This window comes from Sparus aurata, chromosome 13 (assembly GCF_900880675.1).
Source record: "Sparus aurata chromosome 13, fSpaAur1.1, whole genome shotgun sequence".
Taxonomy (NCBI): Eukaryota; Metazoa; Chordata; class Actinopteri; order Spariformes; family Sparidae; genus Sparus; species Sparus aurata.
The window spans coordinates 26702645-26723190 of record NC_044199.1 but is presented as its reverse complement, the minus strand read 5'-3'; the positions used below and the strand labels follow the sequence as shown (position 1 = coordinate 26723190).

At 39.7% G+C, this 20546-nt stretch overlaps 1 protein-coding gene across 1 annotated transcript; it reads left to right on the top strand.

The window, feature by feature from the left end:
• The first annotated feature begins 1350 nt into the window (after positions 1–1350).
• Positions 1351–18199, top strand: tbcelb (tubulin folding cofactor E-like b). Its single transcript, XM_030437753.1, has 8 exons — positions 1351–1426; positions 6171–6313; positions 6468–6607; positions 7953–8134; positions 8254–8510; positions 8610–8736; positions 8825–8941; positions 13962–18199. Exons 2-8 carry the CDS (start codon positions 6181–6183, stop codon positions 14305–14307), a joined length of 1302 nt encoding a protein of 433 aa, XP_030293613.1. The 5' UTR covers positions 1351–1426; positions 6171–6180; the 3' UTR covers positions 14308–18199.
• Positions 18200–20546: the final 2347 nt, after the last annotated feature.

Sequence of the window (20546 nt, the reverse complement as noted above, 5' to 3'; positions counted from 1 at the left end):
TGTTATTTTATTGAAATGACATTGTCAATAAGATATATTCCATGTTGTCTTTGACAGATGAAACACAAAACAGTAACTTGTGTAGTTACTTAGATATTCATATATTATATTTTTAAACATTTACTTTATCTAGTACTTTAACGAGAGCATTTTAATTCAGAGATATTTATATTTTTACTGTATGTTACACCAGTGAGAGGAGGAAGGTCAGCAGAATCTCTGAAGGTCAGAGGTCATGGAAGAAACTCTAACAGAGTATCACTCACAGCTGTCGGGTTTACCTCCATAACACTTTCATAACTTTAAGAAGCAGCTATTTGGTAATGCAGGCACAATGTTTCTTTGAGCCAAATGCTAATAATAAATATTCTAACATGCTCACAGTAACAATGTTAGCATGCTGATGTTTAGGTATAATGTTGATTACACCAATCCTTGCTGCTCTTCACTGGTTACCTGTGAGTTTTAGAATTGATTTTAAGATTTTACTGCTTGTTTTTAAAGCCCTGAATGGTCAGGCTCCTGCCTATATTTGTGATCTGCTGACTCCGTGAGCCTGATCGCCACCTGCAGGGCCCTAATGATTCCAAAATCCGGATTTTTAACTCATTATGTTATGTGTTTTATTGTAAAGCACTTTGTAACTCGTTTTTGAAAAGTGCTATATAAATAAAGATATTATTATTATTATTATTATTATTATTATTATTATGTTAGAGAGGTGAATATTATACCTTTTATTTGTTCTGTATCTAGGTGAAAACTGCGGTTATTCTTTAAATGTAGTCCTGCATTATTTATATTCTTATAAAAATCATGATGTTACTGTGTCTTCCTGTACTGAACTTCAAATACAAACAAGCTTTACTTTGGTATCATTATTATATGTATTAATATACACTACTCAGAATTAGTGACTGTTTATTCTGTGACATATCTGAAATTTAATCAGGTGCTTTGTGAATATTTTTGGTCCCAAAAAAACACACGCATTTCATCTGACTTTAAGTGCATATCCATGAACATGCATATGCATCCATATCCCAAATACACATTTTGAGTAGTGTATTTCTTTCTATAATAAGATAACACTGTTGATGTGATGTTAACACTGGAATCAAAAATGTTTCGAACATCAGAAATTATAGGCTATTTTAAACCACATGAAAAAAAAAAATAATAAGATTGTATTTTTTTTTTTTTAAACCACCAAACCACTTAGATTAACAGTATTTCTGTTCCATTAATGACTAAATTTTTTTTTTTTAACAAACTGTTCCGTTTTTCAAAGAATGTACAGTAGAGGAGGCGGAAATAAACAAGACATTTAAACTACGTCACTTCCGGAAAAGTGGGCGTGTTTTAAACTGTCAACTAACCGAAGTACAACAAAAACAAACACAACACCGAGGGGGTTCCGGGGACGGTGAGTGCTCTCAGTCTCCGAAAACACCACATCAGTTACAAAATACAACATGAATACTTACATGTGCTGTTAGGTTTGGGGGTCGTGAGTCTATGAGCCGCGGAAATCTCATTACCTTTTATCGATAAAGGTAAAGGTGGATGCGCTGCTGCACAGCTGTGTACTTATAACTCAATGTTTTTGGAGGTGACACCACCGTCGTTAGCGTGTGTTGCTGTCAGATGAATAAATGTCCCATCCGTTATCGTAAAAATGCCGACCATAGGTTTGTTATTGTGTCCAGTCGCTTGCTCGAGCGACGTAAGGCAGCCAGGCCTCCGTCATACAGTAGGCAGCCCCCCGAACGAGCCGTGCTCTCTCTTGCATGAGGAATGTTTTTCTCCGAACCTCGTCGAAAAACCTTGAAGTTTAAACTTGCGGTTGTTATTTGAAAGCGTACCTAACAGCTGTAGTCATACTTCTGACATTTTTATGAATCGCAGCGAGTCGCCATTCAATTCGGCATAGATATATCAATTAATGCTATCCGGCACTTTATGTAAAGCTCTCGAGTCTTTAAACCAGTCAACGTATGGCTAATCTACACCGCGGAGGGGAGTGGGGAATAGCTCTAAAAACTTTTATTAGGGGAAATAACTTTCTGCCTTTTTCCATGTGCCGAATTGAAGAAGAGGTGAAGGAGAAGCTATTCAAAGATTAATTTTGATGAAAAATAAACAGGGAATGTAACTGAGAAAGGTAACATTACATGGACAGGTTTTAAGTGGATGCTTTTCTCTTTAGCCTGACTCTAGCATCTGTTCACCAGGCCCTTTTGAAAGACTTCAGGTTTTTGTCTGTGCATTGTGCTGGACTGAACTCCAGCTATATTGTCAGTCGTTTTCTAGGCCCTGCCAGGTGCTCATCTGTCACTCTACCTTCCTTTTGTCACCCTTATAATGCAAGTTTCTTCTTTCCCATCCTTATACTACAAGGACAGACATTTCACATTTGCATGCATGTTAATGAGTTTTCTCTGGTTCCCAACCTTCTTCAGTTCTTTTTATAGCTGCTCGTCTTGTTTCATCAAAGTTCTCATCAGTGTTTTCTGTCAGCATTGGAGGAGGCATGTGTTCTGATGTGTTGTTGAAAACTGGCTATCCTTTGGTCTCTGCTACATCAGAGGTTGAATCAGGGGATCTTTGAAACAAGAGAATATCTATGGCAGAAACATCAGACAGGGTCCGGACGAAACACTCAGTCATTTTGCAAACAGTTTAAGATGATCAGACCCATTTTGTCTGAAAGTGATAGGGCTGATCGAGGCTGAAGAGGGACAGTGAGTCCTGGGCACCTAGGTGCTGTGAGGGGGACACACAAGAACAAGACAGTACAGCTGTATGTTCTGATATGGATGAGGTCATCACAAAATAATAACCAAATTGTCTTTTGAACTAATTACCTTATGCAACATTTAGACGATTGTACTTCAACACGAATCTACTGCTCGTACTACCACCAATTAGTACAATGATACTGTTGCTTATTGACTATAACCTTCATTTCTGCAGCTTTTGATGCTAGATTCTCCACTGGTGCTGCTATTTCCACTGCAGTAAGTTTCCAGAGATGGTTGCCAGGTTGGCAACCAACCATACACATCTTGTTGCCAGAGTTGACAGGATGATTTCTGTATTTAAATTATTTATTGGCCTAGTCAGAGTAATCATAGTCCTGTGTTTTAATGACCCATTACTTAATGGAATAGTTAAACACAGAAACTGTGGTCTGGTTGTCTCTGTGTGTAAAATACACAGTTGGTGTTGCTACTGTCTATTTGACATCATTGAATCCTTCAATAATAGCCTATAGCCCAAAGAGAAGTCTTGAAATGTCTTATTTCATCAAACAAACAGAACAGATCTCAAAGATATTCATGCTTCGATGAAATAAAGAGATTTAGAGAAAAGCAGCAGAGCCACTAGAAAAATTACATTTTGGCTTAAAACACTGATCAGTTATAAATATTCTTCTTTCTAAGTTTCCAAAGAAAGTTCTAAGTTTTTTATCTATTAAAGCTGCTGTAAGAGTTGTTGTCATTTTAGCCAACTTCCTTAAATCAACAATAAACACAAAATACCTCGACTATAAATAGTTGTGACCTATAGAATTACTTTTTTATTATAAAGATAGACTATATACATAGAATCCATTTACTAAAAGGGAGAAATACATGTCAGAATAACTCAGTACCATTCAACAGCACAACAGTTATCATCCTCCAATATAACCCTCAAGTTGAATCAACACCTTCTTAAACATTCCCAACACTGAACAACTGAACATTAGAACCTTTATCAAAGACTGTTGTAATACATCTACGTACAATTTAAAGATGCTGTCAGCGTTGTTTTAGGTAACTTCCTGTCAGTTTTGCAGTTAACAATCCCCTCCCTCCTTTAGTGGTAATTGTCAGATGTGGCAGCAAACAGGAGGATCCTGCTCTCTGCGTGTTGCCCAAGCAGTAAGGACCGCCTCTTCATAAACTTCTCTGTCCTAATTGGATAAAGTGGGCAGGGACAACAGAAAATCATTATCTCTTTTGCTGAATGACCAGTAGGAGGAGAGACATGGGTTACTGACCAAACATGCTATAACAGTGATTACTGTTTGAATATAGAGCTATTTTGTATACTCATTGTAATTAAAATATCGTTTACAGGAGCTTCAAACGTGTCAACTAATTGTTTCAGTGCTCGACAAAATGACTCTCAGTGAGAACAGGTGGTTCAGCTTCAGTAGAAGAAGAGCATTAGTGTGGACGGTGCACCTGCTCTTGTCAGTCAGTCTTGTCAGTCTTGTCACCTTTGCCTCTCATGTTTCTTCTTGTGTCTTCAGTAGGTTATTCCACGATGTCGATGGGTTATTTTTAGACCATTTTATTGAACACGTGCACACAAAAAAAAAATTTGGGCAATGGAAACTGTACATACAATATATAGACACTGAATCAGTTTAATAACTGTTAATTACATCAGCCAAGGGGGTTATGTTTTCCACCATGTTGGTTGGTTTGTTAGTTGGTTTGACAGCAACATTACGTAAAAAGTACTGAATGGACTTCCACTAAACTTGGATGGAGAATGCGCCTCGCCCATTTAGATTCAGATTTAGCAAGCTAGTTTGTCACTTTCTCTAACATTGCGAGAGAGGACCTTTTTTAGCTGTTTTAACATGATGCCCTTTATACACTGTATTGATCAGTATCCTTTTTCCTGTGTAAGATTGTTTACATAGATTGTCCCTGTTCAACACACGTAGAAGAAGTAATTCATTACTGTGTCTTTATTAGGCTGATTAAAAGTGACAAAAATGCTAATTTCACCAGCTGTTAAACAAACAATACAATACATGTTTTTGTAACTATCATTAATCCTATTTCTAAGATCTTTCCTTACAATTACTACTGCTTCTTCATCTTCTAATCAGTATGAGTAGCAGTAATAATTGTTATCATTTCAGGAGACACAGTCCGTGGATTATATTCTTTGTCTGGGTTGAAAAAGAAAATTAAGGACCTTTTCCTCTGATCAAGCCTCAAAAAGTGTTTTCTATTTATTTTTTTCAAAATGTGTATCACGTCTGGGCCTTTAAACTACAAATGTGTACGTCCAAACATTTTCCACTGTCACAGTTCATAGAAAAACTTAATTCATACCAAGTGTAGTTTTATAAAAGAGTCTATAATTGGGTTTCCTGAAGGCAACATGAACATCTTTATGGTGTTTTTAAAGAGTATCTCCAAAAGTGCTGAAGTCATTTTTCTCAGGAACACGAGCAGCCACTATCAGGGCGTGTGTTTGTGTGTGTTTGTGAGTGTGTGTGTGTGTGTGCGCGCGCGCGCGTGTGTCGTCCCTTACCCTTTAACACAGAAGACTGACAGGCAGAGAGACTGAACATGTCCTGAGGGAGAAAACACAAAATATTCAAACAAAGAAAGGATAGATGCATCTTTTTACATCGTAAAACTGCAAAAAGCCCCTGGTGTTTTTCTGGATGTTTCACTAATATGAGCTAGTGAAATGGATGCAATTGTGACTTTAAGATACTTAAAAATCTTCACACTGATACCAAGGACACATTTCATTTACTGATGTCTTCTTCTTACTACTTCTTCAGTGCTCTCCGATTGTTGAAGTTGCTTGAAGTTTCTTTTAAAATCTATAGCTCTTGGCAACGCATTGCCCAATTTAAAGTACACCAGTGGACCTTACTGTTGTACTGGGTGACATTTCCTTCATTTCCCTGAACACACATACTGTTGTTGATTTATAATTTAATCTCACGTTGTTCCTGATGCCTTAAATAATCACTAGGGCGTTAAGTCAGCAGCTAAAAATAGTTTCTAACAAGTAAAGTGTTACGAATTTCTTGCTAAACTGAAGTGAACAGCTGTTGTAAATTTACCAAGCCTTAAAAATCAAACCATGTGTCTGTGACTATTTTTTTAATTACATCTGTAATGGGAACATTTGGTTTGATTCCCCTCAGCCAGGGAAGGAGCTTGCACTGTCAGTTTGGGTCTTTTTATGGGATTTGTCGACAATAACAGCAATATATCGTACAAAATATGTCGCAATACTAGACTGATCCAGAGCCCTTTGAAGCTGTTGCAGTGACTCCACAGTTAGTCAGTCAAAACAAAAACTGAATGAGTTGTTTGCACCCCTCTTTTTCTTTGACTCTCCCTCGGTTATCTGCTCAGGGCTGGAACCATGGAGTCCTCTTCCGACGAAGAGGAGGCGCGCACCTTCGTCCAAGTCCTCGGTGAGAAATACAACCCAGAGAATTTCCCCTACGGCCAAGGAGTGGTGGTTCTGTCCAGCCCGCCAGGATCCCCCATTAAAGGTGAAAGATGATGCAGGAAGTCATGATAACCCGTATATTGATTGAGCACTGACATCACTTGTGAGAAGTTCAACCCTACTTCATTAAATACTCATGTCAAAATCACAGAAGATGTAAGGCTACTTAAAGTTTATTTAACTAACTTTGTCTGCAGATCGCCTGTTCTTGCCCAGCGCACTGGTTCTGAATCACTGTGGAATCACTAAAGCTGGTGACCGCTCAGACATTGCAGCTTTCTGTGCCCATGTGGTGGAGCTGGACCTGTCCCACAATCAGTTTAATGATTGGGGCGAGGTGAGTCACCTTGAGTCAGACTTGGCAGAGCTTACTGACAGTCATATTTCCCAAAACCACTGAGCACAGTTTTCAGCGAAGATGTTGTGTGCTGTTGAAAAAGATGATAATCGAGCATTTTTACCAACTTGCTTCGTGTCGACTTTACTATCAGCTACCCCTGCAAGTTCTTGCATTCCTCGGGTGTTTTCTGTAAAGCTGTCACAGCTTAAGCTAAAGCTAGTAGTGCTATATTGTAGGCAACTGGACTTTTTCAGCTTTGTGAAGACGGTTCAGCTCTCATCCAAGAGGCTTCGTAAGTTCTAACCAACTGGGGGTAGTTGCAGGCTTTAAACCCTGTGTGGGTGTGTCCTTACAGATCTGTTAAGGTCATGTGTGATTTAGAGTTAGTAAATCATTAATTGTTATCAGTTATACTTCTGTTTTTTCTGCAGATTGTGGAGGAAGACGTACACAGACGTTTACTGAAATGGGAACTTTGCTGATTTTCAACCAGCTTAGTATCGGTACATTGTTGGTAGTATATGTAGTATATGCAAATGAACAATGTAAAAGGGTAGTTGATTTGAGAAAATGCGTGGATCAAGTGAAGGGCATCTCACCAAACTGTCATCAAACTGTCTAAACCAGACAGTGCTGATAAACTGAGATTCTGTTACTACACTGCCTATTATTGACTGAAATGTTTTTCGGAAACATTTTTTAGCATTCTTTTTAGCTGTATTAGAGAAAGATCTTGAACTGGAAGAGGTGCAATATGGTTCCTGTATTGCAAAAACCAAGCACTGACCGTATGTCATCCGTCAGTGGGAGTGTGCACCAGTCCGGTGGAGCGCAGTGCATTCTGGTTGTTGTCGGTATACATTGCTCACTGCCCGTTTTCTCTGGTTATGTAGCACCAATATAAAAATGTTGTGGTTTTTTTTTACTGCATACACAGCCCAGTTTTATCCAAGGGCCATGTTACCAGTTGTAAAGTACTCCTTTAACTAAGTAACAGCACCACAGTTTAGAAATACTCTGTTATATATAATTAATATAAAATTAATTATTGATGCATTAATTTGTTCATCAGCTGGTAAAGGTAGAGCTCATTTTAATCACTTTAGATACTGAAGGGTATGTTCTATTATAATACATCACAATTTATTAGTGTTTCAGATAATATTTTGTACCAATAAACTTATCTTTAAGCTAGTAGTAGTAGCTAGTAACTAAAGCTTTAGGATTAATATTGTGGTGTAAAAAGTACTCTAAATATCACCCAAATATGTAAGAGCTTTAATAAAATCAACTGATGTTATATTTCTTTTTTTTATTTTTTATTTTAATGATGGGTTGCCAGATCTGCACCATTGTGTCCAACGTCCCCCACCTGGACTTCCTCAATCTGAGCATGAACCCTCTGAGTAGCGTGAAGCTGGAGCCGAGCATGGCTGACGTTTTCTCCGGGCTCCGACGACTGGTCCTTATTAACACACACATAAGCTGGGACAGCGTGCACACACTCACACAAAACACACCAGAGTAAGTGGTGATGCGTGTATATGTGTGATGTGAATGAAACCAGTGTACAGTGGAGGAAAAGTGTTTAGCTGTACCTACGATGTTATTCCTTAAACTGAACAACTTCACCTCCTCATCAGGCTGGAAGAGCTTTTCCTGTGCCTCAACGACTACAACACCGTGTCAGAGTCCCAAAAGTCCTGCTCCTCCCTACGTCTGCTGCAGATCACCGAAAACCAGCTGCAGCACTGGGCAGAAGTGAGGAAGCTGGGGATGATATACCCTAGCCTGAGCACACTGGTTCTGGCCAATAACAGTGTGGAGTCTGTGGATGACTCTCAGGAAACGCTGCAGCTTCTCTTCCCCAACCTGCGCAGCATCAACCTCAACAACTCAGGTCTGAGCCAGATAATGAAGACTGTTTTCATCCATTCATGTCATGCGTTCAGTGCACGGTGTAAACTAATAATCACTGTGTTAATGCTGTTGAACTCAGGGCTCAGTAAATGGGAGGACATTGAGAGGCTGAATTTCTTCCCGAAGCTGGAGGACGTCAAGGCCAAGGGGATTCCCTTACTGCAGCCTTACACCACCCACGAGAGACGGAGCCTCCTTTTAGCACAGTGAGTCAGAACTTATACGCAGCAGATCCTTTTTTGTATTTTATAGGCATGTCAGCTCATTAATCTTGATCCTCACCCCTCCATGCAGGTTGCCGTCTGTAGTGGTGTTGAATGGGGGTGCAGTGTCTCACGGAGAGAGGGAGGATGCTGAGAGGTTTTTCATCAGGTACTACCAGGACTGCCCAGAACAGGAGCTTCCTCAGAGGTACTCAGACACACAGTGTGCATGTATTACACACTTATTTATCACTTTACTGTGGTAAAGCTTGTTTTCATGCGTTGTACACTCTTGGATGTTACTTTGTTTATTGTTCGACCTGCACCTACTGCCAAGGGTTGCTTGGAGATGGAGAAGATAAACTTCAATTCAATTCAATTTAAACAAGTTTCAAAATCTTAAAAAAATGCTCTTTTCCATCAAATGTATCGGGGTGTTGAAAGTAGATTTGTGTCTACATTGTTTACAGGTCCATCACCAGTGAGTTGTACTGTACACACTTCAACTGTGTGGCAAGAAAATGAATTCAGATAATACAAAATCTGACACACCAAAGCATTTCCTGCACCCTGGTACTGGGATTCAGAATGTTTGCTGTCTCAGTCATTGCCATAATGCTACAGAATCAGCTAATGTTAGCTTGTCCAACTCAAATACCAAACAAAAATAACAAGCATTTAACTTAAACGATTAAATAATTATTTCACCTTTTAGCCAGAAATTACACCCCACAACATAGCCCACAAACTTAACTCTTATTGCATGTTTCATGCACCCTTTTGAGGATAAATTAAGTATAAAAGCAAAGCAAATGAGATGTCTTTTCTCTAAAAAAGAGAAATTGAAAATGAAATTGCAATCATTTTCTTTCTTTCGATTTCTTATTTTTTTCTTGTTCTAATTGATTGATCAACAAATTGTTGCAGGTCTATTCAATACATACAGTGCATGTATACAAAGTTTGTGACAAGTAGATAGTGTATATGTATACAAGCAGACATGTAAGAGACAAATTAAAGGCAAACAAAACATTAAAATACAATAATGCAGGTGATAATAAATGAGATGAAGCTTGTCATAAGGTTCAATTAAAAGATACAGCTAACTCTTCTTAAGTCAACTTTAGTCTTAAGTTGTAAACTGTGATTATTTACAATTTGACATTTATTTTGGATTTCTTCAACAGAGCTAGAAATGAAGTCTTTTTTTCTTATATTTCTATCTACCTTGTACTTAATGCCATTGTCTGAGGCATTAGTGGGCTTTGGTTGTTTTTACTTATAGAGAGTAAAGATCATCAACCAGTATTGTTTTTATAAGCTGATCATAACACAGGATTTGAGGGAGAGAATTAGATTTGCATCTCAAATTCATAAATATTACTGTCCGTCTATTGATAACTCATATCCAGCCCATACACGTAGCACCAAGTGCTGACACTTGCCGCCACGTGATTGACTAGTACCTCAGTGAACACCTGTGAAGTTGTAACAATGTTAACAGCTCACTCTTTGTCCTCCATATATCTACAGTATGTGATATAATAATGTGGAAAGCCCTTCTTGTTGGCTGGACAGCAGTCAAATAATTGCCCACGCTCTTCACCGACTGCATTCCACTTAACCTGAGCAGAATGTTGGAGAGAGATTTCTGAAGGAAGGTGTAGTCCCTGACTGGGGGAAACTAACCTTTGGGAGACAATGCCACCAGTCTCTCCCTGCTCAATGAGTCCTTTGTGCCGGGAATTCTCTGATTGGAAAAGTGATACACAAGGTAGCAGGTTGATTTTTCTTTTTTTTTTTCTTATGTATACACCTACTCTGTCAACCTCAACCCTAAAGTTGAGAGATTGATTTGTTTTCTGATGTCACTGGAGCCGGAATAGCCTTCCTGGCTATGAATTGTCTTACTGATAACGGCAAAGGAAAAGTGTTGTTTTTTGCATGAAAAGATCCAAGACGTATTTAGTGTGCTGCTCATATTTCAAACTATGTCATATGTACCATCGTGTCCATCATACCTCGCCACAGCCAATCAAAACAGACAAGAAAGTACCTTAAAACGACAACATAAGAATAAAAAAACACAAAATACCTCTGAAATACGCAAAACCAACAAAGAGACACCACAGTACCACAAAGAGACAAAAAAAAGGAAAACCGAGACAAAACAAAAAGAACACGAAAAAAACAACAGAGATTCAAAACTAAAACTGAGAGAAAGAAAGTACAAAAGGACAGCAAAGACATAGAGACACAAAATGATAACAGGGACACAAAAGTACGACAGCAAGGTAAACCTTGTCGTTGTGGTCTTGGTCTGGAGCCAGGTTCTCAGTGTAGGTCTGAGGTTAGGGATCACCATGACTGCATGTGGTGTTATGGGGGTGTCGGACACGCTCAGCTAGCAGTGAACACACCACTATCCCCTTTCCTGTCAGACGGGGCTGTGGCATCGCTACCCGGACAGATCAGAGCACTGCAGGGAGGGTCACAGCCTCTCAGGTGAACACATTTGACACGGACTGGCTTTGAGTAACTATAAACGCAGCACACACCGTATATTAGACTGATAGAGGCTGATATACCGCCATAAATTCTCAAACAAAAGATGTACAGAGAATTGTGGGTAATCTGGGAAAGGGTTTAGGGGTTGTGGAGCTAGGAAACAGACGTATAAAGAGAGAAATGTGTCTGTCGGACAGGAAGGATTAGTTGCAAGGAAAGTGGGTTGAAAAAGAAATCTGAGAGTCGGAGTATCCAGTAGAATAAGTAGAGAGGGACTGAATCGGGACTGGACCTGGAACAGTGAATATTGAGGGCCAGTGTTTGAGGTAAAGGGGGAAATCAACAATTTAACTTTTTGTACAGATCCTCTTTCAACTAGAAGAAATGAGAGAAATACCAAAAAAGAAGTCAGCTAAGATCTGGGCTAGATACTGTCTGTATTAGCTCCAAAAGCTATTATTACTGCAGCTAATTAACTGTCCATTATCGAAGAATGCTGGAAAAGACAATTGGAATGCTGACTTGTTATCACCTGCAGCATTATTTGCCCCTTTATACCATGCTTACCACCTTAAATGAAGCCTTTTAGCTAAATGGCTTCTCTTAGAATGGCACTTTGTGCACTGTGGCCTTAGAGGAGAATTCCCAGGGTGGACTACAAGTTTTGGCCAGAACACCCAGGCCAGGGGATTGGCTTTGTGGGGTCGATTTGGGGAGGGAAGGGAAATTGCTTTGATTGGCCCAGCTGTTACAGTAGCTTTGAAAGCACAGGCCTTTTCTCCTGGATTTTATTTAATCGTTCCTGGGTCCTTATCTCGAACACGCATTCCCCTGAGGTGTCTGAGAGCTTTCTCACGGCAAGCAAGAGGCAGAGAAGTCTGTGTTTCGCTGCCTGTTAAACACCCACACCTTACCTGTTTCTATGATCAATTTTAGTTTGCTCATAAAACAAGTGGAAACTTAGAAGTAGAAACCAGAAGTACAATAAAATATCTAAAATGCAGCAGAAAACAGTTGTGGTGACGTGGAGAAGATGGCACATCCAGAAGATAGGGTGCAATAATGGCTGATGGATTTCTTTCAGGAGACATCAAGGTTTCCTTTACTTCTCCAATGTCATTCTTTGCCTCAACGCCACAGACCTACACATCATTGGGTTGAGTAAGTCCAGACAGAGGCCCCTGTTGGATCTCAACACCCTCAGTATTACAATAGCAGCTGATGAAACAACAAAAGTGATTCAATAATTAATGAAAAGACACACAGCACCATCTTCCATAGGTAGAATCTTTACATTTAAAAAAAATATTCACATAGTTCATGAAAATCAAGGAGGTCAATTTTATTTTGCCAAAATGTATTAAATTGCGCTAAAGGAATTGGTCATTTTAATTCCGTATGTGCTTTATTTTGCGGAATTAGTCTGTTAAGTACAGGATTGGAGTGGCAAAATGGTAAGCTTAGTTTAATGACTTATTCTGAGAATTAAAACATGTTGTATCTTAGTTGTTGAACCCATACACAAAGAAATGGTGTCACAGTTATTTATGGGGTGTTGCATGCCGGAAGTATTTCTTGTTGAACCTCGCCTGACCTTGCTACCTCTATGTGACAGCAAGACTCCAGGAAGTCAATGCACCCGGCTGCCAATGGACAGTCCCCACACACTTCCCTTTTGTAATTGCAGAGCTTTAGAGGTGGTGTTAAGTGTATTATTGCACTTTGGGGGATTTTGAGAGAACTTAAGTTGTCTCTCCTTGTTTCCAATCTTCATGCTAAGCTAGGCTAAATACCTCTTCAGCCTAGTTTTGTTCTTACTCATGGAGAGAAATCTAATATGTGTATTTCCTAAAATGTTTAGCTAGTCCTTTAAAACATGCACAACAACAATAACAAAGTTAATTGTAGCCAAACTCTGAATGACATGATGAAATAGACAAGATGCCAAGGTCTACAATATGTCAGTCTTACGGTGCCGTAGCAGCTGCTTCACCATGTAGGCTATAAAGACCAGAGCAACGGCCGACTGTAAAACCAAGTTAAACAGAGAGATAATGCTGAATATTAACAAGATTGACTCCTCTTCAGTGGGAGTAAACTCTACGCATCGCCCAGTCAATAACTGTGCTATATGCAGAGCCTTACAATATATTAGGGCTGACAAACACTAACGTGATTTATGAAAAACAGCAGGGTACATCTTTTTACTGACACTCTCGAAATTCATCTAGTTTAGTTATAAATGTTTTTAAAGGAAATGTTAAAACTTGATATTTACATTATTTACATTAAATATGTAAGAAGAATATGTTTCGTGCTTATTTAGTATTACTATAGACAGTGTACTTTTCTTTGTAAAATTGTAGCATATTGGCCCGTAAAATGTTCAGTTTGACAGACACCTGCATTCATCATTTTTCAACGCTTCCAACACACTGAAGAGAGCCTCCTGTGATACAGTTTTAGCTGAACTGCAACACAGATTACCCAAAGACACTTTCCAAGGGCCGTAAATGTGCTACACTCCCTGTCTACAAATAGATGTGTGACTGTAGCTTCTTACAGCTGCTAATCACTGGCTACCAGCTCTGTAAATTTACAATCTAACTGTATTTGAGGGTGTAGATATTCCTTAACATCTTCACACCTAATTTTTATGAGAGTTCACAACAAAAAAGGAAACCTCTCAATAATCTGACATGAGCTCTGCTTTCTCTCAGGTACCACATCCTTGTATCCAAGTACGGTCACCTGGCCCCACTTGCAGAGGTTGACCTGAGCCCCCGCAGCACCATGGTGGACGTTCGCTGTGGCGAGAAGGTGGAGCCTGTCAGCCTCCGCCTGGAGCAGACGGTGGCCGATCTGAAGAAACAACTTAAAGCTCTGCTGCAGCTGCCCACCAATGGGATCCGGCTCTTTTACATTGACCGGGAGATGTGTTCGGTCTTGGGACCAGAAGAGCTGAAGTGTGGCTCGAGAGCGCTCCATTCCTACGGCATCCGAGATGGGGATGAGATTCTGGTGGTGCCCAAAGTCAAGAGCCGCTGCAGCTCATCCGATATCTGAGCCAGGATGCTCTCTGATTATGAATGAATGGGACAGGAACTTAAGATATTGAACACTGACTCGATATTAAGCTTTGACTTGAGCCTTTCGTAGACTATATTAAAAGGTGATATTTTTCAGCCATGAATGTAATGCTGTCCACCATATTGAACAAATTTATTCAGTAGTGTATTTGCACATAGGAGTTCAACATTCACAAAGATTGTATCACGAGTGGCACATTGCTGTGCTTTAGACTGCAGTTTACATCTCATTTATGAAAATTGTTATGCAAATGTGGTGCAAATAGTCCACTGAAACGAAAAAGAGCTGCCACAGTAACCCATTGGATGCACAAATTGCACACTGATTTAGAAACTAAAACCATGTTACAATTAGAGTGTCTGAATGGATCTGAGATTTTAGCATACAAAACATCGGGCACCGTACATGGTGCATTTTAGTATTTATTTTGGTAGAAAAAAGATGTCGAAATTTGATGGCACAGAAGCATTAATGACGTACAAGTTCAGATAGAAATTTAGATTATAAAAATACCAGCTGCTGTGCATAAGTTTTGTAGTTTTACTGTTCATTGTGATGTCAAATGCCTCGGCTGGGGAGAATCAGCAGCTATTCGATGTTTTTCCTGTTCACTTTCTGCTGATCTGTGAACAACCTTACATGCCTGGGAGTTTACAGTTTGATTGAAAATCATTCTGAACCAGGTTACTACTTAAAAGCCAACATAGTGGCAAACGATGAACCTTAATCATCCAGCCAAGCTGAGAGAAAACCTACAAGGACTTTACATTTCTGCATTAGCAGGCTTTGTGAACTGTCTACATGTACAAGTAACTATAAAGCGGGCAAAAAAGGATGAATGGTTTACATTTTATAAACATTTTCATGACCATGACAGGCTCAGAGAGGATTCATTGTATCTAACCGTTATTTAAGCAGAGTAGATTTACAGATGAGAGTGTTTGTATAAGTAACACCAATCTCTCCCTGCTTCCTCCTGCCACTGAGATCACTCTCTTTCCGCATGACTCTTGATGGCAGTGATATATCCTGGGATAACCCCCGAGCTGGAATCACAAATGCACTGTGCTGGGGATAACACATGGCTGCTGCTCAGTCAGGATGCCCGGGCAGAAAGACGAGACAAGTCCGAGGTGATGTCGGGTCTGGGACAGAGAAAAGGGGTGTTGATGCTCAGGTTACTGCTGGTCTTCTGGCTGTCCATTCCATGAATGGGGCAGCTCTCTCTCTCTGGAGAGGCAGCTGAGAAACGTTGAGGCCCAGTCTGTATGGTAACCTCACACCAGCCGCTGTGTCATGGACACTTCCGCTGTATTTAGGTGAGAATGGGTTCACGCAACTGGCCCGCCACCCCAATCTCTCCTTTACATCCGTCTTACAAACCTGACACTTTTAGTGTCTGCTATTTCAGAGGATGTGGGGTCATGAACCTTCCCATTGGCCCACATTGGCACTGATTGTTTTCAGAATCAAAGAATAGATAGAATAACACATTCCCACTCACTGGAAATTGACAACATTTTCCACTGCAGGCACCCTGGGCTTCTCATAACCTTAACTTTGAGCATGTGAGGATTACAGCTCAATTCCACCAGGCACTGCTGCCATGGGGCTGCCTAGGCTTATCACCGCCATTCGAGGCAATGCTTGTGATACCAGCAGATGTGCTGCAACGTGTTCTGGTAGCGTGCCAGAGGCAGCTCTCAGCTCTGCTCTATTTAAAATACGCGCTACATGTCTAGTTTTAAAGGAAGCCGCATTAAGCTGCGCAGAACAGGACAAGTTTGATTAAGAACAGTGTAGAGCATCCTGTCAATTTTAAAAATAAAACAACCTGTGCAGACTCACAATTGGGAAAAAATTTTTAAAAATTAGAAACCATGTAACTTTGTAGCATATGTACCCATGGTGGGAGCCGGAAAAAGGGAAAAATTGACAATGCGATGGAATAGATCATAGAGCTGTGCAAGGTGAAATCAAGGCGCTATGTACCACTGTTTTCTATATGTAACAGCAGATTGCACAGGTGAGGAGCTCAGCTTTAGAGACATTACAGTCATAATCTGTACAGTTATAGAATAAACTGCCACGGAAAGATGTCCTTATTGACTTTCAAACAAATGTGGTTTTATGCAACCCAGAGAAGTACAATAGGTTCAAGTCAATGAACAATGGAAGGGGACTAAGAATCAAATACAGATCTATGCATCAGTTAAGGAAAGAAGTATCTTCACGTTTGATCCTTGATTATTTTCCCTTCCCGTTTGGTAGTGTGAGATACCACCTTTTTATCTCTTAACACAGACTTATGCTCTGACTGAATGGCCTCCTTTAACCAAATGAGGGCCTGAATGTCTTCATTTGTCCAACTAATGTGACTCTTGCCCTTGTTAATACAGACAGTGCTGAAAGTGTATGTAGCGCTGTTGTGTTGTTGTTGTAGTCGGTATTGTAGTGATGTAATGACACATCTAACTGTCCAAGAGTGAGCAGAAACTCTGACAAGTACCTGAAACTCGTCTGTAGGATCTCCTCTTGAGCAGGAGATTGTATCCAAAGCACTCAAAAATCAGTGAAGGGAAAAAGCAGAATTGGAGTCCACGGCTGCGTATTGCGTTATGTTTCATTAAGGTCTTGCTGCAGTGGAAAGAGTTTTTTTCAATTAACTGACAAGTTTGTCTTGAGACTGTGAGAGGAAATAGGAATTCAGTGAAACAAAGACACTCGTCAATTCCACTTAGACACAACCCCACTAACCACTGGATTAGAACCCAGGATCTCCTTGCACAGTGCTGCATTTATTAAAAGCTAACTTCCTATTGTAACCTCTCATGCAGAGTTTTAGGAGTTTGAATATGTTGCTCTCATAAAGTCATTCATTTTGAAACAAGTTTTTTGTTTTATCAGTAAGACATTATGAATTCTGAAAAGAAGGTACATTTTTTAAGTCCAAAGTCTAACAGTCAGTCCAATCTGAGACTTGAAAATATGAATGTATGTGTTGTTGATGTTTCCCTTCCTTCTCATCAATGCATGTTGGAATATGTTCCTGCCTGCCTGACGCTGAATAGCTCAAACGTTTGAACATATGTGTGCTGCACAGATGCAGTGTAAATTGGGCCCAAAATCAAGTGCATTTGTTGATGAAAATGACAGACAAAGCAAGGTCTTTTAAATGTTTGGCTGCGGTGAATGCAAAAAGAGTTTGTTTGAGATCATTTTGGGTGAAGTCAGCATCCAGGATCAAGTGTTATACCAAGTGAAGTTTCGCCTTGTGTTACCGACAGAGTGTGAAAATGTGTTGAGGTGCCATCCAGAACGCTCCTCTGACACAAACTTACTTTGTGTAGTAGATAACTGGAGATCTCTTTTAAGGTTTTTATTTTTCTTGACTCACATACATTATACTATATTATGATTGAGTGCTTACGTAGGATGTTGTGGGACGAGCGTGAAGCATTATCGTGGGTTAAGTTGGTGATTTGCATGTTTGGATATTTCTTGATGTGTTTGATTCAAAATGTGTATGAGATGTGTCATTTCAGGGAAGCAACTTTGTTGATGGGCATTTGTAAATTTGACACTTTTGAATTATTATCTGTGCCCCTTTCACCTCACTTTATCCTTCAGTAATACCAAAAAAACAAAGATTATTTACAGATTTAAACATATAAAAGATAGATGCTAATCTGTGAAACAGTTTGCCTTGTGCTGTATAGTAAATGGTGTTTAATTTATATCACATTTGCTTTCTATAGTTTCTTCAGTGTATCAAGATATTTTCTTGAGATCATAATGCCATTTCTCCACCTTTACTGTATATTTGTGCTTTCACTTCTCTTAAAGAAATAAATTCAAATTATTTGGGCTTTTTCCTCATTTTAATACCTAACATGAAACCCTTGAGCTAGTTCAGGCAGACAACTTCAGTCAGATAAGTTTGATTGTTCTATTTCTCTGTTCTTTTGATAAATAATTAAACAGACTTTGGGTTTTTAGGCTGCTGGTTGGACAAAAGAAGCAATGTGAAGACTTCTCTATGGGCTCAAGGAAATTGCGTTGGGCAGTTTTACGTTGCAGGCTGAATACTATGAACTCTAGACATGCCCTCTGCTGCAGCTGACACTTGCTGCTTATTGCTGGTCATAAAACATTTCACAAGCAACTTTCCTTATCAAAAGGCTGATTGTGACACTTCAATATGTCTGTGTTGTCTCAACAGCGAGCTTGCTGATGTGTTTACATGTATAGTGTCTTAATGTTTTGACTTTATTCATGTGATGCTGAAGGCATCACTATGCTTCAACCAAAGCCCTTAACAGATTGGTAAACAGTAGGTGTCGACCATCTTTTTTCTGGGCCGGTACCGATTACAAGATATCAAGAAGACTGAAAAACGATAATTAAAGCAATCAATCTTTAAAATCAGTGAACTGACTGGCATTCATATAGCGTTTTCTGGTCTACACACTACTTCCTATCCAAAGGGTCCTACAGTATTTCTACAATCAGCCAGTCCCACACACTCATGGAACAGAAAACGGAACCAATTTTGGGTTCAGTATCTTGCCCAAGGATACTTTGATGCGCTGCCGGGGCATCCAGTTATCAAACCACCAACGTTGTGATTGGTACAACCAGCCTTGATGAGTAAAATACTTAATAGTATTTGAGTATTGAGTATTATCTTTTCTAAATAGAAACAAATCTAAGGATAAAAGAATTGGATTGCTTCCAATCCAACTACTGTAGATCATTTAAAAGTCCTGACTGAAGGACGAGGTATGGAGTGTGGTATCGCTCATCTTATCGGCAGAACGTACATGCGCTTGGTATGCACGGCTCTGTTGCACAGACTGAATACTTGGCGATGGAGAAGATGGGATTCTGCAGATCTTCTCTCTTTCTGGCAGGAGTGTTTTAGTCGAGCTGCAAAGAGTCCATTCCATACGTGTCAGGCAGTGTTGTGTTTCTGGGGCATTCCCTCTATTTTCCCCCTCCTCCTCTTCCAACAGCATGGCTCTAATCCTGTGCGGGATATCTATGCCACCCACCACCAACCCACCCTTCAGCACACCGTCACCAGCAGGACCCCTTCTCAAGGTTTGGGAGCTGTGGAGGCATTCAGTCACAAAGGTACTCTTCACATTTTCTAGAAATGTATCAAGAAACTGCTCCTGAACATAGACATTGATACATTGTTCAGGTATAGAGTATAAGCTGTCCTACCTTGCTGACTTCTCCTGGTCGGTAAGAATAAAACAGACCTAAGACTAAAAGCTAGCTCCATGTGAGCTGTTGACTTTTCATTGTATACACTGTCAGCACGAATATAATGTAATGTTATGTGGTAATAGGGAAAGATAAAAGTTGCACACTGATGGACACCAGTCAATCCATGACAGGCAAGTTCCTGCCATTTTAAATTTAGAAACTTAACAACAGATTGTATACTTTTGTTTTCCAAAATGTTTCTGTGATGTTCATTTTTGTGGTTGTACCCCATCCCTTTCCTGTGTGCATTGCAAAAAAACTAAATAAATTCAATCTTTATACCCTAGAAAAGTTTATACATGAGTTTCATTCCAAACTTGTGAAAAGCAACTTTGGGTTTCCCTTCTTGTCACATACTGATATGCTGAGATTGAAGGTAGGGTCAGCCACCATCGCAAAGCTTCCGTTTTTGACGAATTCGGAAAAAGCAACTCAAAGATTTATCCCTCTTACAAATAGAACCTTTAACTCTCTAATTTAAAGGTAGTCGTTCATCCTACAGCTTAATGATAATGTCTACGGGTACACTAAATCAAAGTCAGCTTAAAAAAAAGGGCTTGTTGGATTTCCAACAGTGGAATCAAGGGTGGCTACGTCTAACAGTTTTTGAAACTCTCTGGAAGAAATCTCAACATTTGTACTCATTTTCAGGAGCAACTGGTCAGTTTGAGTTTGAACTGCTCTCTCAAGCTTTCTTTGAGTAGTGCCTGTTCAAAAGCAACAATGGTTATCCTCATTTGTAGTCTTTGGGTCAAAACTACCAAGACACACAGAAGACAGACAAGGACAAGGCTATGACCCCAACTTTATGTGTGGCCAAATTTGAACACCTTTGCCTTTGGACGTGGTGTACGGCTTGATTCATTTAAAGCACTCAAGCCTTGAATCATTCCCTCACATCCATCTCCTCAGCAATACTGCTGAACAGTGAAAGCTTCCTT

Bases quoted from the DNA above. Each gene is read 5' to 3' on its own strand.
- tbcelb (XM_030437753.1), top strand. From the start codon at position 6,181: ATGGAGTCCTCTTCCGACGAAGAGGAGGCGCGCACCTTCGTCCAAGTC. The intron at 8,135-8,253 runs GTAAGTGGTGAT...CCTCCTCATCAG, and splicing joins CTCACACAAAACACACCAGA to GCTGGAAGAGCTTTTCCTGT. The intron at 8,511-8,609 runs GTCTGAGCCAGA...TGTTGAACTCAG, and splicing joins CATCAACCTCAACAACTCAG to GGCTCAGTAAATGGGAGGAC.